Source organism: Papilio xuthus, unplaced genomic scaffold (genome assembly GCF_000836235.2).
Source record: "Papilio xuthus unplaced genomic scaffold, Pxut_1.1 DF828142.1, whole genome shotgun sequence".
Lineage (NCBI taxonomy): Eukaryota > Metazoa > Arthropoda > Insecta > Lepidoptera > Papilionidae > Papilio > Papilio xuthus.
The window spans coordinates 1169639-1195232 of record NW_013530507.1 but is presented as its reverse complement, the minus strand read 5'-3'; the positions used below and the strand labels follow the sequence as shown (position 1 = coordinate 1195232).

General features: G+C 33.1%; 3 protein-coding genes across 3 annotated transcripts in view; 2 read left to right on the top strand and 1 right to left on the bottom strand.

The window, feature by feature from the left end:
- Positions 1 to 25594, bottom strand: part of LOC106114290 (hemicentin-2) — a 220266-nt gene that overhangs the window by 140164 nt on the left and 54508 nt on the right. The window lies entirely within an intron of this gene.
- On the top strand, positions 500 to 9503 carry LOC106114288 (synaptic vesicle glycoprotein 2B-like). Its single transcript, XM_013307426.1, has 10 exons — positions 500 to 578; positions 2071 to 2301; positions 3221 to 3383; positions 3709 to 3890; positions 4057 to 4238; positions 4597 to 4781; positions 5177 to 5336; positions 6720 to 6994; positions 8467 to 8594; positions 9132 to 9503. The coding sequence occupies exons 1-10, from the start codon at positions 542 to 544 to the stop codon at positions 9170 to 9172; spliced, it is 1584 nt and encodes a 527-aa protein (XP_013162880.1). The 5' UTR covers positions 500 to 541; the 3' UTR covers positions 9173 to 9503.
- On the top strand, positions 16211 to 25564 carry LOC106114289 (synaptic vesicle glycoprotein 2B-like). The gene is made up of 10 exons (XM_013307427.1): positions 16211 to 16326; positions 16952 to 17182; positions 17567 to 17729; positions 17864 to 18045; positions 18369 to 18553; positions 18851 to 19032; positions 20579 to 20738; positions 23615 to 23889; positions 24347 to 24474; positions 25473 to 25564. Exons 1-10 carry the CDS (start codon positions 16290 to 16292, stop codon positions 25508 to 25510), a joined length of 1581 nt encoding a protein of 526 aa, XP_013162881.1. The 5' UTR covers positions 16211 to 16289; the 3' UTR covers positions 25511 to 25564.

The following is a 25594-nucleotide window of genomic DNA, read 5'->3' as shown; positions in this document are numbered from 1 at the left end:
TCATCAAAATGAACTAGTTTAAATTGACCTCTCATCTTACTACATTTATAAAAGTCCGAGATCAAGATCGGTTGGTTTTACGTCAGTTGTTAAAGTACATTTTCACTGGAGCAGAAATCATAACTACTATAATACTTCAAAATAAAGACGTTACATTTTATATATATTTTTTCATAATGATTATTAAAAACACTTGTCTTCCAGTTGTAGTGTTAATTTCCTCGTATTAGGTTTTTCCCCTTAATGTCAATAAATAAATAACATATATATAAATGTAGTACCTCTTAATCATAAATATTTTGTTACATTAATCCGAAATTTTATGTATAAAGAAAAAAAAATCTATTTCATTTGCACGTGAAAAAATGTTACAGCTATTAGTTTTTTTTCCAGTGTAAAAGAACCTTAAGCATACAGATAGCCTATCTTTTAAGTCAACAAATAAAACAAAGTTTTATATACAAGATGATGAATTACAATGTCGCATTGAGGACCGGCAGACTGTAATGGAAAACGTATTTTGGCTTTTAATACAACAAAAATGGGAGAAATCAATGTACAAAGCTTAGGAAATACAGGTATGAATATCTTTCTTCATAAATGATACGTATTTTTTTTTTATTTATACCATGTTACTGTATTTATACTGTAGCTGTCGCCTACGGGAAAAAAATTAATAAGTAGCCTATGTGTTCCTTCAGACTATGTTCTACAGCTGTACCAAATTTATTTTGTAAATACCACAAACATCCATCCAACTTAACCTTTGAATTTATAATATTAGTAAGATATGCTTCTGCATCAACTTTGCGAAATTCCTAATAATTTTTCAAATTCCCATCCATCCATTTTTAAAGAAAGAGAAACTTTTTATTCCTATCGCTTTTCCCTAAGAAGACACCATAATATGTTCCACCATTCCACTTATGGTAATTTTTATAACTCGCTTTATATTTAAAATGCAAAGATAAGTGCATAAAATTGAAAGCTTCGACAAAACGTAAAAATCACTATGCTATGTAAGCATTCATCATCATCATCATCACCATCATCAGCTCACTATACGTCCCCACCGAGGGGCGCGGAGCCTACCCTAAGTTAAGGGTGATTAGGCCATAGTCAACCACGCTGGCCAAGTGCGGGTTGGTTGACTTCACACATATCTTTGAATTTCTTCTCAGATATGAGCAGGTTGCATCACGATGCTTTCCTTCGCCGTAAGAATTGGGATGTCTATATTGGGATCTATGGTTAGCTAATACCCTCCTAAAGTGTCGATATATTATTATAAAAATTCACTGAAGGCTTGCTTAAAAATCATTAATTAGACTCTGAGTGTGAAATTTATATCATAATTTAAATTTTGTGACAATAATTTCCTCCGTAAACTTTGTTTATTATTCTACGTTGTATATACTATCTTATCAGTTTATTTTCTGTTATAAAAATAGATATATAAATTTGAATAGTTTTAACTAATTGTTTACTGTCTGTTTTAATATAAATAAAATGTTTGCTATAAGATTTAATATATTCAATGTTAATTATTCTTAAGATAATGATTATTTTTACACGAAACTGTTCTTTAGTTTGATTTTGATAACGTGAATGATTAGAAATAATATGCGATAGAATCAAATGATGCAATATTTTACAAAGATATTCGCAATGTTACTTTTTTAAATTATAATTGATGAATGCGTCTATAAGAAGATATGCGTAAGAAGGGGGTAGATTCGGATATGACGGCTGATAAAGATGTATGGAGGAGTAGTACATACTGTGCCGACCCTCGATAGGGATAAGGGCAGGTTGATGATGATGGTTGATGAATGCGTCTATCAACATGGGTTTTCACTGCAAAAACTCTTTAAACATATAATATTAACATCCCTTTCAGTATAAAACAAACGAGAAAACCACTAAAACTTACAACCGGTCTGACATATCCTATATTGTGCAATATAATTGCACAATAATTTCTAACATATTTTTATAGCTGCAGAATTTATAAAACTGGGTGATAGTGCTTTACTAAAGTTTGAATTAAAATGTAACGCAATATTTTAGATAAGAACCCAAGTGCAGTAGAACTAAAAACTCCGACTGAAGAATTGGATATAGCGTTGAAAGAATGTGGCTTCGGATGGTTCCATGTAATGCTACTGTTAGCTTCTCTTATCGGCTTCGTGGCCGGTCAGGGGGTGAGCAGCACCACACCTTATATCTTACCTGTTGCTGAATGTGATCTCAACATGGATTTACTGCAAAAAGGATTCTTAAATGCAATCCCATTTATAGGTAAGTTTAGAAATATCCTGAACTAGGGTCATTTGTGATTTCTAATTGCTGTCGTGGTCTTTCAAAAATAAGAAAAGAGTTAATACATCGCTCTTTGAAATTTTAAACTCGGTTTCGAATATGAGTCAATATTAAATGCTCGAAGGACCAATTTTATTCAATATGATCAAATCAAAAAGATCAAAAGGTAGGAGATGGAGGAGAAAAATTAAATAATTAGAATTTACTAGCTGTCCCCCGCGACTCCGTCCGCGCGGGATTAAAAATAGATGTTGGCCGATTCTCAGACCTACTCAATATGCTCACAAAATTTCATGAGAATCAGTCAAGCCGTTTCGGAGGAGTATGGGAGCGAAAATTGTGACACGAGAATTTTATATATAAATTAACTAAGCATGGATGTTTATTGTAGCTAAAATAATTGACACGTAGATATTATTTTTTATGACATTCTTTTTACATTTATTTATGGCATACTTATGACATTTGTGTCGCGACGTAGGCTTACAATATCGATTCAGTGACCTCATTTTTGCAATATGATGGTTAGTCTACATTTCTTTGTATGCCAAAAATACTATATTGTTTGTGAAGTACAAAGTATTTTCTTGTTCGTATAATTGGTATAATTAACCATGGTTTGTTGAGTCCAAAATCCCTGTTAAAACATATCGTTATCTCTGTTTTGGGAAAGGCAATGACAGGGATGACGATGTGTGATATACAGAGTTTGTGGACTCAGAAACCAACGGTAAGAGAGGAACTCGTATGTTTTATTGTCTTTGGCTATACAGTATTTTCAAGAAATGAAGAAGAAATTTTGGCTTTTATATCGAAATTGTGGTAAAAAAGAGGCAAAGGCCTTGGCAGAATTAAGTCATATTAAATGTGTTTTTTTTTATTTACTTTTAATTTACAGGAATGACAATATCTTCAATAGTTGCTGGATTTCTAACGGATACTTTTGGTAGGAAATTATTCCTCGTCTATGGATTTGGCGGACTATTTATATGTACGTTAATGGCGGGATCCAGTCAGACATACCTTTTATTCGCTTCTGCGAAATTTCTGGAAGGAGCACTGTAAGATATTTCTTTGAATACAGTTAATAAGAGTTAAGGAAATGTACATATCGTAAGCCTCGATGGAGGTACAAATAAATTGCTTTTGAAAGTACCAAGAAAACTAACCAAATAAAATAAATATTATTTAAGAAAAATTATTTAAATAAGCTATATTTATTCTTAATTTCATCCAAATCTGCTCTGCCATTTTGTTTCTGTGTAGTAACAATCATTCATGTACTAATAAAACTTTCGCATATTCAATATTAACAAGAGAAGGATTATATGGGAGACATCAAATTAGTTGCTTAATATTGTTTTCACATAATATGTTTGTTTATAGGTTTGGAATTTCTTTCAACCCGCTGATGATATTGACATCAGAATTCTGTCACAATGGCATCAGAGATCGCGTGGTGATGTTTCAATCATCATTCGCTGCGCTCGGTCAAGTTATCATTGCTATTATTGCATGGGTTATTCTTTCATTGAATTGGAAAGTGACGTTCTTCGACGGACATTTTGGTTAGTATCCTGACTTACACTCACACGAAACTCAATTCTCAGAGACGTTTAATCTTAAACAGACGCTTAATTTAGATTGCTTATACCATAGTGTGGGACTCCCTTAAAGACGACCACTTTAAGATAAGTGCAGAGGTAAATAAGTGCTTTTCATTATTAATTTCAGTTCTTAACACGTGGAACTTCTATATTTACGTGATGTCAATGTGGGCTCTGCTCTCTTGTTTATTTTATACGTTTCTACCTGAAAGCCCCAAGTACTACATCAGTCAGGGGAAATTCGACGCCGCTGGAGATGTGCTGATGAAAATTCATAAAACAAATATGAAATCTGATCTATCACTTTCGGTAAGATATTTTTTTCGAGATATGCATGTTATGCCCGCGAGTTCGTCCGCGTTAAATACTGTCTATGTTTATCTTATTTTTTTTAAATTTTTTGTTTTTTTCTAAAATAAACGTACCCTAAGTTAGTCCTTATTATATCAACTATCTGCCAATAAAGTCCCGTCAAAATCGATCCAGCTATTTCTGAGATTAGCCGGAAAAAACAGACAGACAGAAAGACAGTCAAAAATTGTAAAAAATGCTATGTATAGATTAGATATTTTGGTAGTATAACCTCAGTAACATTTATAATCTTTGGACATCTGATGCCACTCGCTACGGTAGTTGCATTGATGATTATTTAAGTTCTTTTTTTCAGCATTCTGAATTATGGACAAAGAAGGAGGTGAAGCGTGAAAGAAGCCAGTCACTGCGAAGTGAAAAAATTAGAAGTTTCAAAAAGAATCTAGTCATGGGCTTTTACAATTTAAAACCGATGTTCCGGAGACCTCTTCTTTATTATTTAATTCTTATCTGCGCTATGAATTTCTTAACTATGTTACTGTGAGTAACTATTCAGTTTTTGAATTGCATTTAAATTGCAAAGAGTAAATGTTGTAAAGTTCAAAAAGAAAACACAAATTTGGAGGATAGTAAAGTGTGCCAATATAGTTGTACTAAGTATCACCAGCGACACCGCACGGAATTAAAAAAAAATAATTAGTAGCCTATGTGTTCTTCCAGATTATGTTCTACATCTATGTTAAATTTCATTGAGATCCGTTCAGCCGTTCTGGATATCTATTTTGTGAATTTAAAGTTAATTTATTTCGACTAGTTAGGTCCAAAGATAAATTACTATATATTAAATGTACGCCAATAGAAAAGAATAAAATATGAAAATTATCTTTTAAATGTTTAATATCTTGAAGTAAAGAAATTTAATATTTCTATTTCAGATTCAACGTAATAAGGCTGTGGTATCCTCAGCTGTCGGCGATTGTCGAAAGTTTCGGCAGCAACCACGCGCGACAAGATTTATGTATGATGTTAGATTCATACACAGACGATATTAAGTTAAAAAGTGTTAATTCAACGGATCTGTCTACATGTGTACCGGTAATATTAAATTAAATTCTAGCTTGATACCTTCACGTGTTTTTGAGAAAAAGGGTCTTGACAGACGGACGAACGCACAACAATGTTATCCTATAAGGGTTCCGTTTTTTCCTATGAGGTACGGAACCCTGAAAAATAGTGTCGTTAGACAAACTGCATTCGCTACGAAGCGATTCCATAACGTACTTCAAAAATGTATTGAACTGAAAAAACTTTCTATAAGTCACTGACAGTACAAGTTTCTAAAACAAACATTACCGTTTAAAACTTATTATTATATCTATTTTGTTAAATATGAAAGACAGGGATCGCGATATGTTTTCTACACATATTTTGGTCTCAGAAACCATAGAGTAGTCATGTAGAAGAAAAGAGATAGTGTTGTCAGTATCGCGGCAAATGAAATTTAATTATACGCTTCTCATTTTATAGAGTAATTCCATGTTTAGTGTTCAACATAGTTCAATGAGTTCACACATACATGTTTGTCATTTCACTAAACTAAAGGGTCTCGAGGGGCCCTTACGAGCGGGAAGGTCATAAAAAGGTTACGATCTGTAGTAAATATTACTATTAAACTTTTACTTTAATAAAATATTTTAATAGAGAGTAAGGGTCATTGTGAAAACTAAGATGACTTCCAGGACTTGTGTGATTTGATACTTTCAAATATTTTTTTAACAGAATGAATAGATTAGTTAAACTTACTTATACTTATTTCTTATAATAATTGCAACTAATCTAGTATGTGCTAGAATATAGTGATTGTGAGTCCGTAACCAGAACCTTAGTTGACTAAGTCTTTAGCTAAGTTTCGTACGACCGCTTGAATTGGTTTAACGACTTAGCCGTTTTAACGACGTTCATAAAAAGTTTTTATTTTACATTTTTATGTCTCTATTTACACACTTATGACTAAACACAGTCAAAATAGACAACTTGCAATCTTTTGATGTAGATTTTTCATACTGGAATACGTAAGTGTGACCTTGTCCCTGTGGACAGTGTAACTGTAACCAGAGGGGTTTAGTGGGTACACTTCCCGTCCCTTTCCAATTAGGGATTTTGGATAGGAGAGAGTCCCATAGAACAATCGTGTCTTTCCCCATGACACGTGGCATGGGTAATGCATTCCCCTCTTAAAAAAATCTTAATAAGTCTTTTTTCTTATCAGATTTTTTTTGTTAATTTAAAATAAGCTCTATGCTTGTGCTAGGATATGGTTTACAACACTAGTCGACGGGATTCGAACCGACAACCACATGATCGGAAATCCGCACCCAAAAGCATAAGGCTATTGAAATTGTCTGACCTATGGGACACATTAACGACCAATTAAAGTTGGTCTGTACGGAAAATAACGTGCAATTATATTTCTTACAGACTAAAAGTGGAAAAGAGACTTACATTAACAGTGTTATTTTGGGCTGTGTGTCCTTAATACCTTTGGTACTAAGCGGAGTTCTTGTTAATAAAGTTGGCAAGAAGAATCTATTCCTTGTTGCTGGATTGATATCGGTAGGATGTACACTGGGATTACGATGGACAAGTTCTAAAGGGACAATGGTTGCGCTATTCTCTTCAGATGTGGCTATCACACAGGCAATGATGAGTTTGAATCAAGCGTTTACCGTTGAACTATTTCCTACAACTACAAGGTAAGAACTAATTAAAAATTTAACCTTAGGGAACATACCCATATTACGTGACCTATTTTTTAGTTTTTTCGACCCCTCCCTCCCCTCGGTGACCACTCGTAGTCTAGCCACGATCCCCACCACCACCCCTTTAGTAGTAATTCATAATTATGATTTTTAATCATTTCACAGGTAAAATTGAAAAAGAAATAATTTGGCTCATACTCTTCTTTATAGCATAAGACTGCATGCATTCTTAAATTACTAGTGAATTATGTATTATGAAAAAAAACAAGTAGTGACTACGTAACTAAAATATGCTCTCCCCCCTGCTCCTGGAACTGACCGTAGTATTTTAAAGACTCCGCTCTCCCCTCCCCCTAAACGGGTCACGTAGTATGGGTACGTTCCCTTAGCTTCAGTTTTAACTAGTAATTGAAATAACTTCTTCATATATTTTGTATTTCATTTAAAAGAAATATATTTTTAAATCCGCTTACGAACGTTACTTGTTTGACATAGACATAATTAATATGCATGTTGATAAATAAAATGTCAGTCTATAACATAAGCAACTGAGGTTCCCTCAAAGTAATAAAATGTCTCGTTTTTTAATGTTTAAATGTTTATTATATAAAACATATTAAAATTATGCTATGATTATTATAATCCACAAGTAATTACTAATCTGGACGATTTATCTTTGTAATCCATTTAAGTATACGTGATTTCATGAGATTGATTAATAGTTCGCTTTAGTTAGCTTTTAATAAACATTATAACACTTTGTAATTCACGTGTAACAATGTCAAATAACATTTTGCTTAAGCGTTATAATTTCTTATAGATACTAGCGTAATATTATATACAAAATTCTCGTCTTATATCTAAAATTCTCGTGTCACAATTTTCGTTCCCATACTCCTCCGCAACGGCTTGACCGATTCTCATGAAATTTTGTGAGCATATTGAGTAGGACTGAGAATCGGCCAACATCTATTTTTCATCCCCCTAAATGTTAAGGGTAGTCCACCCCAAATTTTTATTTTATTTTTTAGACAAACACGCGGACGCAGTCGCGGGCGACAGCTAGTTATTACATAAAATTCATTCAAAATCCAAAATTATATTTAATTATGATTAGAATTAGTTGTTGTCTTTTAAAATGTTGTAAGGAAGCGTGAAGTTCAATGTACGGACGAGGATCATTGAAAAATATTAACACCTAGCTGTCGCCCGCGACTTCGTCCACGCGGAATTTTAAAAAAACTTATTTAGTAGTCTATGTATTCTTCCAGACTACATCCATGTCAAATTTCAGAGATGCAGCCATTCTGGTGATACCTTCTAACAAACATTCATGCATCCATCCAAACAATCACATTTTTAATATAAGTAAGATTTTATTTTAAAATTGGAAATAGCGCCATCTAGTTCTAGTCTAGTGTAAACTTTGTACGACTTGTTTAAAAATTTTGTTTATTTAATTGCAGAACTTTAGCAATATCAATGATGATGACATTTGGAAGGATCGGCACTTTAGTGGGTAACGTCCTCTTCCCTGTAATGCTGAATATGGGATGTGGAATATCGTTTTATACGCTCGCAGGATTAATGATATGTGAGTAAATAATTAAACTTTTAATGATCGTTTTAAATTATCAATCTAATTAATAATAATATTCTTTAATTAATTGACTTTATGTCTTCATTATCCCCTTGTCTTTATCTCATCATATGCGTGGGTCAACTCACCGGTTTGTCATTCTGCATATCGATTTATTTTCTGACATTTATTTGCGCACTAATTTAAAAATGACAATAATTTATTCAAGACAATTTTCATGAAGTAAATTTCTAAAATAATATATTTTTTATATCATAAGATGGCAAACGAGCGAGCGGCCACCTGAAATCGCTGAAATAGTGAAGTGACCGTTGCCCATAGACATACGCAATTGCATATGCGTTGCCTACCTTTAATCGACGGAGGAGAGTATGCACAGAAAGAAAACAATTTTCCCATTCCATGCATCCTCTCATCCGGAATGTCCACTTCCACTTCCCATCTTTCCTTATTAGAGAAAAAGGGTAGGATAGGAAAAGGAACAAAATAATAATCAAGTCAAGTAAAAATCTCAATTTTTTCTCATTTCAGGCGTCACCGCGATGGCGTTATTTTTACCAAAAAAGAAATAATCTATTTAACTTCATAACAACACACCACAAAGCGCTAAGTGGAGAAATAAATGTCCTCCATTTGCTTATTATTAATGGCCAGTGAGAAAACGTAATTTATTTTATAACTTACAAAATAACCTCGAATGGGAATACCTTCATAATTTAAGTAAAATAAATGTTTTAGTTTTAGCTATATTATTTGTTCATCTAGTCTGTTCATGTAGTTGTAATATAAGAAGCATTACATCCGAATAATCTAAGTGTGTTTTTCCATAATTAGGTATTAAGTCTACATCCATATAAAGAAAATTATGTTTATAATACATGTTAAAACGAGGAACAATAAATAAATATCCTTACAAAAAACATTCTTTTACTTTTTCAACTATAGTGTGTATATTTAAGATAGATAAGTTTGACAATTAATTTAACAATTAATTAGATAGGGGTTGAGTAAAATCGATTAAGAGTTATTTCGATTTTCGATGGTTGTTCTTATACAACTTGCAATCGAAAATTTTGTGATAAATGTGTTTGTATTGAAATATAAAAAAAATATTGTTTCTTCCTATTCCTCAAAACTACATAAAGAAATAAAACACTAAAACAAAATTCAGATGTTGTCAAACAAAAATATTTTTTTAAGGTTTTTTTAGTCAATTGTGCGAGACGTACCTAAATCTTTATATATATATAATTCTTCTGTGAGTGTGTATGTCACTGAACTTCTCTCAAACGACTGGACCGATTTTGATGAAATTTTTTGTGTGTTCAAGGGGATCTGGGAATGGTTTAGATTCACAATTTTTTCCGCTGGACAATGTTTTTTAATTAATTCTTAATTTATTAGTAGTTGTTGATTTTGGAATGTTTTACATTGGATCCGACAGACGGCGTTACCATCGCAGTGTCAAATTGTCAGACAACGTCTGTCGGGTCCGCTAGTATTTGTATAAAATTAAACAAGTTATAAAATACCTACGTTATCGTACTTATTTGTTTGATTAATATTATTACAAAACCGATTTTCGCTAGTTTATAGTACTTCGTTATGCGCGTACCGTGGACACTATGACAATCATCCAGTAAGTACACATTCATCGTATTTCAAAATTAATTTGATAAGTGACAGTTGTCAAACTAATCTATTTTAAATAGACACACTATAAAGGATTGTTCACACGATCGATTAATTAATCAAGACACTTTATATGCTCTCATTTTATATTATTTTAATCCTTATTTAGAATGACTTTTAAAGAAAACAAAATTAGTTAACTGCCACACGTGCGAGGAGTAATAATATCATCACGCTAAATAAAATACAAACAGTTTTAAATGTACCTGGTATATACACATGTTAGAGATATTCCACACGTGCAGGTAATCAGTGCGGAGTCCTTGTTTGTGTCGTGTTGTTATGGCGTGCTCGGAGGTAACAAGCAAGAAACAATAGACATCTACGGTATACTACTGCACTCGTTGTTTTTATAAGACCTTCCATATGTGTATGTTTACTATAGGATTCATAGCTTTTTTTAGTATCATCAGCTCACTATAAGTCCACACCGAAGGGCTCCTACCCTAAATTAAGGATGATTAGGCCATAGACAACCGTGCTGGCCAGGTGCGGGTTGGTTGACTTCACACATATCTTTGAATATCTTCTCAGATATGTACAGGTTGCATCACGATGTTTTCCTTCAACGTAAGAACGTCGGATAAGTGTACATATGTTAATGGAAAAACACATTGGTACATGGCGGGATTCGAACTCAGAACCCGCAGATGGCAAATCGAGTGCTTGACCCCTGAGCTGCCGACGCTCTACATATGTTACTTCCTTTTTTTAATATTTATACAATACTAGTTGTCTCCCTCGACCGTCCGCGCGTAAATAAAAACAAACCTTAAAAGCCTTTGTGTTCTTCCAAGATATGTTCTACATCTATGACAAATTTCAGCATCCATGCAGCCGTTCTAGAGAAACCTACAGATTTTATGTTTCTTTAAAAACAAAAATTGTTTTTAAAATAATTACGCCAGATTTAATTTGAATGTAGGATTAGTAAAATACGAGGAAAATCTACCACTAAACCGAGCGGGTAAAATATTTCAATATTACTTTGAGTTTCCGAGAAAGAAGGTCGCTTAGAAAATGTAATCTGAGTTGATCGTATCCAATATTAAAGATAGTTTCTGAAACTATCTCTCATATTAGCAGTTGACAGCCTCTAGTAATAATTGTAAACTACACTAGCAATTCCCCCCTGACATCGCTTCCATTTGAAATATAAACATAATGAATAGTTTGCATTAGCTTAACATCATTGCTTTTTTATCTTTACAATTATTAGTAAAATTGTAAATATATATATAATATTTCGTAAATAAGCTGTATTTTTGTTGTTTACAATGAAAATCCAATTTATTTTTCATATTTCTAGCCTGCGACTTTGGTCTCACACGACCGCTTTTGTAAAGATCCACGTGTTCTATTTTCAACGGTGCGATTGCGATACGAAATGATAGTCGTGCGCGACCGTAGTCGTGCAACTGTCTCCTATAAATTAAAAGAAACACTTACTGTGGGTTTCTTAAACCAAAATCTTCATTCAAAACCTATTGTTATCTCTGTTTTGTCAACGATAATGACAGGGATGACGATATGTTTTATATACAGATTTTTGTATCAGAAAGATGTGGTTAGTAATATTGCAATGCATATTTGTTCAACATACTTTAGATAATATTAAAACTTATTTGAATTGCAGTTTTGAGTGATTTCAGTCGGATTTATGTAAATACGACTAAAAGTATTTCGAATTACTTCCAGTGTTGATGTTAAATTTTAAATCGCGTTAAGCTCTCGTTGTCTTTCCATTCGTTGTACGATTACAAACGATGTTTTAAACAAAAAAAATATAAAGTGCTTACATTGTATTAAACCATTGTTCTGGTTTGACATTCAAAAGAATTCTATTCAACTATTCTTTTGTCTACGTCATAAGAAAGAATGGAAAAAAATTCCTTTTAACATAATAGAGAATCTTGTAAGAAGTCAATGTTTTTTTCATACGTCTACGTTTAAAGTAATGGATAGGTTTCTGGTCTTTATCAAATATTGCCTTCTTCAGTTTATTCTCCGGGTAATCTTTTTTTTTTATAAGAGAAGGTGCAAACGAGTGGCGGGAACACCGAGGTGATCAACGACATCCATGGACATCTGCAACACCAGAGGAACTGCAGATGCATTGCCAGCCTTTAAGGAAATGGTATGCTCGCTTCTTGAAGGTCCCTAAGTCGTATCGGTTTGGAAATACCGCCAAGGACAGACCGTTTCATAACGCGACTGTGCGAGGCAAGAAATTGAGAATCGCACCGTTGTGGAACGCCAGCCATCCAGGTGGTATGGATGGAACCTGGCGGTCTGTCGTGTCAAATCTCCGAAACGACTTGACTGATTTTAACAGGACTTTTTTCTGCGCTGACAAAGTCGCGGGCAATCGCTAGTTAAAAAAATAAATAAAAAATCTATATTGTTCATTAAACATGCCTTTGATATTTCGTGCAATTGTATAATTTAAAAAAAAACTAACTCTTAGAATAGCTGATACGAGTCTGGTAACAAAAAAATAATTTTTAAGTCTCTTTATTTCTGAGTCGATGTCTAAAGAATACGTTCCTACTGTACAGAATACGCATCTACTGTACAGTGTTGCCGTAGAAATTCATTGCTATTACAATTATACCAACGCACTAGCGATCACCCGCGACTTCGTCCCCGCAGAATAAAAAAAAGCTAATAATATGCCCGTATCTTCCTGTCAAGTCCCGTCAAAATCGGTGCCTACGTTCCAGAGATTATCCAAAACAAACGCGGCCTCGCGGACAGATAGACAAAAATTTTAAAAATTGTTTTTTCGTTATCAGCAACGCAAATACATCACTTGTATAAAATGGTAATTTTTTCACGCATACAGACACTCCAATTTTTTTGATATGTATAGATATTGTTGTCCCTATTTTGTCAAAGAGAATGAAAGAGATGCCAAAACATGTGTTAATATAACTGTCACGGTGGAATTTACATTTAAAATACGTCATCATTATCAGCTCACTATATGTCCCCACCGAGGAGCTCGGAGTCTACCTTAAGTTAAGGGTGATTAGGCCATAGTCAACCACGCTGGCCAAGTGCGGGTTGGTTGACTTCACACATATCTTTGAATTTCTTCTCAGATATATGCAGGTTGCATCACGATGTTTTCCTTCACCGTAAGAACGTCGGATAAATGTACATATATAAATCGGAAATCGAAAAACACATTGATACATGGCGGGATTCGAACCCGTATTACGTACGTAATATTGTTAAATAAGAAACTTTTAAAACACTTTGGAATCGCAGAGATTGTGCAACAACCTTAATAAAAGTTAGCTATATTGCCGTATTGTCTGCAGGTAATGGAATAATACTATCATTCCCTTTGTTGCGTCGAGATAATGGTCCAACTTTGCCATTTGAGCAGGTACAACTAGAACTATTTTCCATTTCTAAGCTCCAAGTATTCTTTCCATTTGAAACCACCAGATTGTTATCTGTCACATTTATGAATCAGAAGTTGCCTCGTTAGTTCCAGATATTGCGCTATTCTTATCTGTAAAAGTTATTTTTTTACGATTAAATGATAAGATATTATCAGTCATCAAAAGTAAGACAATTTTACGTTTAAACTACAGGTATAGTACGACAAGCTTATTTTTCCGGTAAGAGGGGAGCTTCTATTGTGGTTAGATGTGCCAGAAAAAAAGTAAAATCTAAATAATTATTATACATGTCAAGAGAACTCAGGTACAACAAAGATCTTGTGACTATTTGCGACGTTTGGAAGGGGGCGTTAGTGAGCTGTCATAACGCGGTTGAACCTAATATCGGTTACTGGATTATACATATTATACTCTTTGGTTGACTCAAGCTCGAGTCAGAAAACTTTATTGGTACACATTTTTGTAAGAAAACTGATAAATAACTATTTTGTACCATTTTTATGCTAATATTTTATCATCATATTTGGTATAAAACAATTACTAACATTCAGTTATTGAGTGTTACAAAGATATATAATTGTAAAGAGTACTGCTAAATATTTATCTGCGCTTTTGTAAAAGTGCACAGTATTCTATTTTCGAAAAATCTGATACGCAGAGCTGAACAACCAAAAAACATTGTAACCCGCATGGCGCACTCTATTGTGGAAGTGACAAAATGTTCCGTTCAGTGAGATATTTCATGATTGCCAGCGTTCAGTTTTTAGTATCGAACGCTGTAGGCCGAGGGTACAATTTACCTTTTAACAAAAATCGCCGATGCTGCAAGAATATTGAGTTTTACAATTGTAGACTAACTTTTTCAAACGTTGATTTGTAAAGAACAAGGAAATAAAGGATTTTAAGCCAATGATTTTATAATATTATTAGATGTTATCAAATTTAATGTACTATCTTGACAATACAAAAAAAAACGAATTAAGATCAAGAGCAAATTTTAGTTCAAAAACTTTATCTAGATGGCGTTAATTTAAAATTGAATAATTAGTAACTATAATGTTGTTAAATTTTAATAAACCATAGGTTTGTGATACCATAATCTCTGTATAAGACTATCGTCATCCCTTTCTTTCATGTTTGACAAAACAGAGATAGCAATATGTTTTAAACGGAGACTTTGAACTTAGAAACCCACGGTTATTCTCCTATTAACATGTAAAATATTTCCATGTTTGTTTGTTTTAAAATTTGTGATTTATTACTCGATATAAATAATATAACTATATAAAAAGTCAATATATTGCCGGCAATAGTATCGTTGGGCAATTTCCGAGTGATACAACGTCCATTAGTAAAACAAATGTGCAATAAATTACTAGAAGCGCCACCGGATATTCGTTGATCGGATATAGTATGCTCTCCAGCGGCTGATGTGATACGTGAAGCAACTAATCAATACAAACGGGTAACTGTTAATAGATTATAACTCTTAATGCCTCTACTTATTGGTTATCTATTACCATTCCAATTAATCTTACTAATATTATAAACTAGCTGTCGCCCGCGACTACGTCCGCGTGGATATATAAAAAACTTAACATATAGATAAGTTTAATAAAAAGCAGCTTTTCAAAACATAAATTCGAAAAAATATGAATAAATAGTATCCTATGTCCGTCTTCTGGCTCTAAGCTACCTCCTCACCAATTTTCAGCCATATCGGTAAAGCCGTTCTTGAGTTATAAATAGTGTAACTAACACGACTTTCTTTTATATATACATATAGATGCCAAAGTTTAGGATGGATGTTTGTAAGAAAGTATCTCCAGAACCGCTCAATGGATCTCGATAAATTTTGGCACAGGTGCAGAAAGAACATAGTCTGAAGTACACTTAAGGTACTTACCAAGGTTTTTTTAAATTCACCGTCGTCAGAGTCGCGGACAGAAGCTAGTTAGTTAAATATAATGAGTATATAGTACCCTACTTCTAACTACGTAACAGTTGCAAGCCTATTTTTCAGAATACGGATGTATAAGAACTTAAAAAGCATTCGATTCTAATATAAAATTGTTGTATAAGTTTAAAAATGGAACAAGCCGAGACGTTTGTAATTTTTATTATAGGACTGGCAACTATGTCGACCCTAATATGGTTAAAAGAAAAAAATGGTGTTTGATTATTTATCTACTCAAAAATTAATGAATGAAATTGTTTCTATGACATTATATACTAGTGTAAAATTATGTAACATGAAAGACGATATACGCTTGTGTGCTGTTTTTCTAAATTTATCTAAAGTTTACTCATTAGTGCTATACGACCATTTTATAAAGATCTCTCAGTATCCGCTTGCTAAAATACATCTGATTGATTAAGGAACAGTAGTATATGATTTCGGAGGTCAAGATAAATTTGATGATATCACGGTCGTTGAATCCAAGATAAATTGAGTCAACGTTATAATACATGAATATATTTATTATAGTTCAGTAGCTGTTGGCAATTTCTCAAGTGATAATGACAAAAGACTGTGATGTTATTCGATTAAAGATTGCTCTTATGTGTGAATACAAAAATTAAAATGAGTGAAATTGATTTAACAGCTTTGGATGATGGGGGTAAGTAAAATGTAAAACGATTAGTCTTCTGTTTCATCATTCAATTATTTACGTAAATAAAAAAGCACCGTGCTTGTTCTAGATCTTCTGTATTAGCCAGCCTTTTTAATAAATTATAACGATTTCAGCGATGTTTTAATAATATTTTTGACTGTCGATATGTTAAATTATTTATCAAAAGATTCGATACAGTTTTATGTATAAAATGTCTTGTATGGTTCATAAGAAATTGTTGTCATTGGTTTAACACAGAGTAACCTTTTCTTAATTTTACATCTGTTTTTAGAGCTACAATTATTATCGTATATTTACTTAATTTTGTCTGGTAATAATATTTATATAGGTGTTTCATACTAACCACATGTTAATTTAACACAATTTATTTTGAGCCCATTGTGATAATCATTATTTAAAAATTAAATTGTTAACTAACCTCTTTTTATTACACACGTTGAAAATCATTGAAGTAAGGTGTTTAGCTTCAATACGTGCTTTGAAGGTAGAGTTAAAATATGCGCATTTATAATATTAGTATGGCAACATCAAATTTTCTAAAGACATAACGTTTTAGACTATGTGAAATAGAAAAGTTTAATATTCCTTAAAACCTATTAAAATGTTACAGGAAAGGAGCGTCAAGATCCTAAAATACTGACGTCTATGCAAGAAATTGATTTGGCACTGAAAGAATGTGGAATTGGCTGGTTTCATGTGTTACTAATGACGTCATCATTCGTTGGATTGATAGCAGGCGTCCTTGTGACAAATACAACTCCTTACATATTGCCCATAGCTGAATGTGATTTAAATATGAATTTAATTCAAAAGGGATTATTAAATGCAATGCCATATATAGGTAATCTTCTGATATCATTTTCAATAAGAAATAAGAGAGAAATAAATTCATTTATTCAAAAGAAAAGGTGTTAATTCGGCATGTTCTGCGGTGAATACCACAGCACCGGTTATCAATGAACCCTAAAATATGAGAACAGTAAAGAACAATATTATTCTTTGAGTTCATCATCATCATTCCCCTTTTGTTCATCATCATTTTCATAGTCTGTGTCAACAGCGGGACAGATTTAGGTATTCCCCAATGTCTTTCATAATATTCGATACTCCGCTTTCCAGCGACGTAAAGATGTAATATTTTTTAATTAACTAAGACTGAAACTAGTTTAGATATTGCTTCATTTTATTCTTCTCATCTAACTATTTGGTAATTATTTATTTCCAGGTATGACAATAGTTTCAATAGTTGCCGGTTTTTTAACGGATACGTTTGGCAGAAAGATCTTTTTGGTGTACGGTTTTGGTGGTCTTTTCATATTTACCATTATCGGTGGATCAAGTCAAAGCTATGAGGTTTTGGTTATAACGAAGTTCTTCGAAGGAATTTTGTAAGTGTATTAACATTGTCGATTTTGTTAAATCTTTATGTAGGTTCCATCTCTAATTTTATAAAAGGACATTTTCAGAATTTGATATACTTGTTCCTAGAATGTTCTATAAAGATTTCATCTACATTTTTCAGATTTGCAATATCGTTCAGCCCTACTTTGACAATAACATCGGAATTTTGCTACAAAGAGATCAGAGATCGAGTGGTGCTGTTCAGATCTTCTTTCACGGCTTTTGCTCAGATACTTGTTGCTGCGATGTCTTGGGGAATACTTACACACGATTGGAAGTACAGCTTGTTTAATGGATACATAGGTACAGTCAGCTACATTAATTCTTAAACCTTAAAAACTTATAAAGTTCTTCGGTTTCAAAAATATTAAGCACGTATTATAAGATAAGAATACGGACAGATACGTGTATACAAATTTTTGTAACCGAAAGCATATAGAAATTTCTGAAGCACTGTAAATGTACACAGCTGTATATTTATGTAGCTGACTGTACAAATAAAAATATGTTAATAGTGGTGATGTTATGCGTTTGTAGTTGAATATTCTACACCGATCGCATCGCTCAGTATCATAGTTTGCATATTATTACGAAATTTCATCAGCAATTTTTTTTTTCAATTTCAGAACTCCATGTATGGAATTTCTACATCTACCTAATGTCTCTATGGGCTTTTTTTTCATTTGTGCTTTACGCTATTTTACCAGAAAGTCCTAGATTTTACTTAACTCAAAAGAAATATAATGAAGCGAGGAAAGTACTAATTAAAATGTATACAATGAACACTGGGAAGCCAGCTGAAACATACAAGGTAAAATATTTGGGTGCTTTTGTTAGGCTACGTAGTGTTTTAATTTCCCTTTTGAGTTTATTTGTAGAATATTAATTACAAAATTATTATAAACCCACGGACAGTATCCATTTCTTAAATATAAAATATAAAAGCTATCCAAACTTCTTGGTAAAAAAGTCTTAATAACAAGCTCCCGTGTTTCAGAAAACCAAGAGAAATATGACGAATCAGAACTTTTTAAGACAGTTTAATTCTTATATATGGTGTTTAGTTACTAGTCATGTAGTTTTAACTTTTAATTAATATGATTTTCAGTACATCGATTTATGGAAAGACAAAGAAAAAGAAATGATAGACGAAGAGCCAGAGCGAAAATTAATGGCCAGCTTCAAACATCAGCTGATAACCGGACTTCTTAATGTTAAACCGATGTTAAGGAAACCGTTGCTCGGTTACCTGCTTTTGATATCTGGTTTAAATTTCTTAAGTATGGCTCTGTGAGTATTTCATATATTTTTTTATATTTACACTATAAATATTTACCGTTGGTTTCTGAGAACTCCTTAGATAAACATCTTCATTTCTGTTCATTATCTTTGACATACCAGAGATAATATGTTTTCAACGGCGATTTCAGTCTCAGAAACCCACTGTTAGAGAAGACATTGTATGATCCAATAATTTATTCATTTATTTATTTTTAAAAATTCACTTATAAAATTACACAAACAGGCTGAGCGTTGGAGTCTGCCATAGTATGAACTGTGTGACAGACACCGGCGCCTTTCCTTTACAATATACATATGTAGTTAGCAAATTAGTGCTTGTGAGTGTGTGTGTAAGGTGAGCAGAAATAGATATGTTTATCTTGTTTCTCTTTACTATGTTTCGATGAATAACGGAAAATCAGTCTTTTAATTATTTAATGTAACGTATCGAAAGCTAAATTTATTTGAAGAGTAACGCTGCAAATTGTATTCGTCCCTTACTGATGTAGGGCTTTAATTCAATTGGGCATAAAATAATTACGTATTTCAATGTATGAAATTAGTTTCAATTTGCTTATGTAAATACAACGTTTAAACTAAAGATTCTTATGTTAACATATATACGTTTCCTATGAAATGAATTACATAAAACATACAATTATTTGAACGTTGATAATTTTTTATCTCATACAAATATTTTCGCTAGTTTTAACACAGTGAGATAAAATTTATTGCGTCAGAGAGTCTGAAATGAAATTACTTTGTATATTAATATGTATAATTACTTATCAGATATTAAGCTGGAGCTAAGCATGGGGAAGTACGTCATCATCATCGTCAGCCAGTGTCAGTTCACAATTGCATAAAGGCGCTAAAGCGCGTAATGAGCCTCGGTGGCTCAGTGGTCAAGCAATTGACTTGCAATCTGCAGGTCCTGGGTTCGAATCCCGCCATGTACGAATGTGTTTTTCGATTTCCGATTTACATATGTACATTTATCCGACGTTCTTACGGTGAAGGTAAACATCATGATGCAACCTGCACATATCTGAGAAGTAAGATATGTGTGAAGTCAACCAACCTGCACTTGGCCAGCGTGTTTGACTATGGTCTAATCACCCTTTACTTAGGATAGTCTCCGAGCCCCTCGGTGGGGACGTATAGTGAGCTGATGATGATGATGATGAAATATGAATAAGCAAGGGAAATACTGTTTCCATATTGATAACTCAAAGAATCATCTTATGTTGAAAAGTCTGACCGTTGGTTTCTGAGACTATTAGCTTTGTGTAAAACATATCGTCATGCTTGTCATTATCTTTAACATAACAGAGATGAAAACATGTTTGAAACGGAGATTTTGGTCTCGGAAACCCACAGTAAATGAGTTTATATACAAACGTAAATATATTCATTAACGATAATTACACTCAATTCACTTGAAATGCAACAAATAAAGCGCAAAATAATTCCAATATTGAATGAAAATCACATTTATGATATGCTTATTTAAGCTTCATGCCTAATTATGCTTGATAAATATTTTCATTTTCAGTTATAACGTAATAAGGCTGTGGTTTCCCCAGCTGTCGACAATTGTCGAACATTACAGTAATATTGATGCTGGAAACGATTTATGTGGAATGCTGGATTCTTATACAAATGATCTAAAAATGAGAAGTATAAATACGACTTCATCCGAAGTTTGTGTGCCGGTGAGTTAGCACTTTTATAGGTCAAACTTGCAATAGATTCATCATCATCAGCTCACTATACGTCCCTACCGAGGGTTCGGACTACCCTAAGTTAAGGGTGATTAGGCCATAGTCAACCACGCTGGCCCAGTGCGGGTTGGTTGACTTCACACATATCTTTGAATTTCTTCTCAAATATGTGCAGGTTATATTACGATATTTTCCTTCACCGTAAGAACGTCGGATAATTGTATATATGTAAATCGGAAATCGAAAAATACATTGGTACATGGCGGGATTCGAACCTAGGACATGCAGATTGCAAGTCATGTGCTTGACCCCTGAGCCACCGACGCTCTTAATGCTGCAATAGATTAATGTACAGTAAGTGATTCGATGCCTATTTACATCTACCATATTCGAGGTGAGAACGTTCTCGTGACGTAATCGATAAAATTACAGCACCCTTACTAAAATCCTAATTTTGACATAATATTTTATCGGTAATGTTACGAAGGCGTGTATCGCAGATATTCTTACAAGGCCTTCAGGTGAGCGTAAGACGCGTTGCAGAATCATAAGGATACGTCCACATCTTGTGAATGCGGTGTGGAGACGTAGCCGTTTGCAAACTTTGATGCACTCACGTTCTATACCACTGACAGGCTTGGCATTTTTGTACACAAAAGTATAGTAGCATGGAAAGTGTTAAAAAATAGTTATTTAACAGTGGTAGAGCCCGCTTTATCATCTTCGCACGAATTGGCTCGGTGAAATACTACGACCACACCGAAGACAAGCGTGAAGCAATTCCGCGTTTTGTCTGATGAGTGTGCTTCCCGGAGGCCTTTTTTCTGTGCATCCTCTCCCCCGTCGATTAAAGGTAGGCAACGCATATGCAATTGTGTATGTCTATGGGCAACGGTCACTTCGCTATATCAGCGATTTCAGGTGGCCGCTCGCTCGTTTGCCATCTTATGATATAAAAAAAAGTTATGTAACTATTTTACGATAGAAATAAATTTCTACTTAATAAAATAGGACCCAATTATTTTGAAAACATCTGCGTATTTCAATACGTGAAATAAGATTCGTATAATCATTTTTTCTTTGTGTATATATTTAAATAACCAAATAAATAACTCAACAAAAATTTGTCGTATTGAAAGTACTCGTAGAACGTTTGATTTGCAGACGAAAGTATTTGAATTCGCGTGCTCTTCAACCATTATGGAAAATACGTTGCTTAAGACTGCCTACTTGTGGTAATAAATAAAGCAAACTAGCGTGTACCGTATTGTTATTATATATTTGACTGTTCTCTGCTCATTATGTACAAGACTTTATTAATGCTTACAGTTTATGAATAAATCACCAAGTCATTCGATTGAATTCATATAATTAAACAAAAGGACTAACGAAAACGAAATTGTGATTTCCAACGAAAGGAAGCAAGTTTTATATTTAAGATTTAAAAGAAGAACTTACTTATGCTATGTTTTACATCGAAGCCAAATTTTAGCGAAATCCATGCAGCCGTTCTAGAGATACCTTCAAACAAACATCCCTCCAAACATTTGAATTTATAATATTAGTAAGATTTCCATGTACAAAATCAAACCTAATGAGAACCATAGAGGATAAATGCTTGCTCTATGTAAATCGACATGAAAAAGGTTATTAACTTTTAATTCGTTTCATATTAATATAAAAGAAACATTGCATGTTTTTAGTAATTTAAATTAATTCAAATTTTATGACATGTTAGAAATTTAATTAAATAATATGCCCTTTTCTAAACATGCATGTCTAAACTTTATTATTTCTACATAACTTTCGAATACTTTTAAAACTAAATTTTCTAAATCACAACGAATATGTAAATCTAACTTAGTTAATGACTTTAAATTAGGTTAAATGTTTGAATTTAATTAGATACGAATACATTTTTTTTTATTTTAAATACAGAGACCTCATCATCATCATCAGCTCACTATCCGCCCCCACCGAGGGGCTCGGAGCCTACCCTAAGTTAAGGGTGATTAGGCCATAGTCAACCACGCTGGCCAAGTGCGAGTTGGTTGACTTCACACATATCTTCTCAGATATGTGCAGGTTGCATCACGATGTTTTCCTTCATCTTAAGAACGTCGGATAAATGTACATATGTACATCGAAAAACACATTGGTACAGGATTCGAACCCAGGACCTGCAGATTGTAAGTCAAGTGCTTGATACCTGAGCCATCGACGCTCTTAAATACAGAGTATCAAACATAAATATGAAACCGCAGTATCACATCATGTTTTCTATTGCAATTATATTAAAGTTCGCACGATGTTTGAAGCCGGTTCATTTTCTGTTTATTTTTATAGCGTCAGGCGACGTGATACTGTCTGCACTGTAATATCATTAAGGTGTCTATTAAAGTGGTAGCAGAAATGAAGCAAGGGTTGCAAGTTTATAAAATAAATTTTCTTTTGCAACAACATTTTTACTGGCAACATTATTGATAAAAGTAAACTGTTTACTTATTCATGCTTGGTTTAGAGTTAGACTTTTATGAACTACTTTTAGTAAGAAATTGAAGATGAATATAAATCTAACATTCCAGACATTTCTATTATTTCCTTAATTGTAAATCTGAAATACTAATATTTTAATATTAACCACTAATAGGTCTTTCTAACATAAATGTAAATGTTTATTTGGACGAATGGATGGAATGGAACAAATGTTTGAAGGTATCTCTAGAACGGCTGGACGGATCTCGATGAAATTTGGCAATCATAAAGAACATAGTCTGAAAGAACACATACTACTAAGTTTTTCTTAATCCCGCGCAGACGGAGTCGCGGGCGACAGCTAGTTAACAATAATTTTATTTTAATTTCAGACTCGTAGTGGCAATGAAACGTACATCAACAGTATTATTTTAGGCTGCGTTTGCATTATACCGTTTGCTTTAAGCGGTATTCTAGTGAACAAAGTTGGTAAAAAGAATCTGTACATAGCAGCAGGATTTATATGCGTATGTATAACATTGGCAATAAGATGGGCGGACTCCAAAGTTGCGGTGGTCGCACTATTCTCCGTCGATACCGCAATATCGCAGACCATGATTGGTTTGTTTCAGGCGTTAACGCTTGAATTGTTCCCCACAACAATAAGGTATTTTTTAGTATCTTCTTTGATGTTTACATCCTGTTTTTCGATCGTCTTGTATTTATGGTAAACCTAGTCTAATTTTGCTGTTATTACAATAGAAAAATTAAATATTGCATATTTAGTATCAATCGTCATTCTTCTTCTTCGTCGTTACAGTCTTGTCAGACTGGTCGTGGTCATCAAGTATCAGTGACCCGCTTTACCATGCGCCGCCACTCCTCCCTAGTCGGTGCTTTTTTTGTACATTGGTGTAGAGGGACATCCACAGCCGCTCTGATATGGTCGGTCCACCTCATAGGCGATCTTCATACATCAGTTTAAATATTTATTAAAAAAAATCAAATTCATGGCGATTGATAAATGCTTTGCTCTCTATTTTAGATAAGACAGACAGTAAATTGATTTAATTTATTTTATTATGTTGTTGGAAATTAAAAAAATATGTTTAATTTCTCCACAGAACTCTGGCGATTTCGGTAATTATGACATTTGGTAGAATCGGCACTCTCGTAGGCAACGTGGCATTCCCTGTTCTGCTCAATATGGGATGTGTTGTACCTTTTTATTCGCTTACAGGGGTTATGATATGTGAGTATATTTTTGCCCCAATATTATTCCATCAATGAAATATGTGTATGAAAAAGAATTCTGAAAGTAACAACATCCCTAAAAAGATTTAAAAAAAAACAAAGCATTTATGTTGATCGTTATCATCGCTTATTCGAAGAACCTTTCTAACTTTACTGGACCAAAATATGAATTAAAGTTGAGATGATAAATTTGAAAAACTTAAGAAAAATTCTTGCTACTAAATGGTGGGTCCTCGGCAATATCGGCGATTTTATCAAACCATTAATTACGACTTATGTTCCATAAAGAAGCGTGTGTACTTTTTCTTAATGGCCAGCAACTGTACTTCCTTCTCTGTTCCTGACATTATTTTGTCTTTTTCTCTTAAATAACCAACAAACAGCTAAATAGTATACACTAAAAAGCCATATGAATATAGCTTTTAATTTCGAAGCATTGAAAATTAATATTAATTTTTAAATGTGAAATAATTTATAAAATGATACAGCAAACATATTATTGAAGTGACCAAAAGCATTCATTAACTAATTACAACGTTTTCAAATATAAGAGTAAATTCGATGGTAATGTGACACGTATAATTGTTTTTTTTTATCTTAATAAAATTGAATATTTTTCCATTAAATAAATTTAATTTTGCATAAAACTAATATCAAATTCATATATACAAAAGCAAGATACCACTGAGTTTTAATCTACATGAATTTGATTAAATTTATCGACTCATCCAACGAAGAGAAAAAAAGATAGAAGATAGAAATGAGAAAATGGAACAAACCTATTTAAAAAATATTATCATCTTAAGGCTGTAATAACAGCCTTATTAGAAACAAACAATATCATTAATTAAAACTGTAACTTCCCAAAATAAATCCATAGACAACGAGTAAAATTGACAGTCAGTGACACGTGTAAATATAATTTCTGATTTCCATTGAATTGTGTACGTCGGATGAGTTGAAGGAATACTAAATATAGATAATTTTGTTTTGCAGGTGTGACAGTGATGGCTCTGTTCCTGCCAAAATCATGACGAAATAAATTATGAACCATTTGTGATATGTTAAAAATACTTTTATTATATCTGTTTATCTGTGTTTTAATTATATTAAAATTT

Bases quoted from the DNA above. Each gene is read 5' to 3' on its own strand.
- LOC106114289 (XM_013307427.1), top strand. From the start codon at position 16,290: ATGAGTGAAATTGATTTAACAGCTTTGGATGATGGGG. The intron at 18,046-18,368 runs GTACAGTCAGCT...TTTCAATTTCAG, and splicing joins CTTGTTTAATGGATACATAG to AACTCCATGTATGGAATTTC. The intron at 23,890-24,346 runs GTATTTTTTAGT...ATTTCTCCACAG, and splicing joins TTGTTCCCCACAACAATAAG to AACTCTGGCGATTTCGGTAA.
- LOC106114288 (XM_013307426.1), top strand. From the start codon at position 542: ATGGGAGAAATCAATGTACAAAGCTTAGGAAATACAG. The intron at 579-2,070 runs GTATGAATATCT...GCAATATTTTAG, and splicing joins ACAAAGCTTAGGAAATACAG to ATAAGAACCCAAGTGCAGTA. The intron at 8,595-9,131 runs GTGAGTAAATAA...TTCTCATTTCAG, and splicing joins GCTCGCAGGATTAATGATAT to GCGTCACCGCGATGGCGTTA.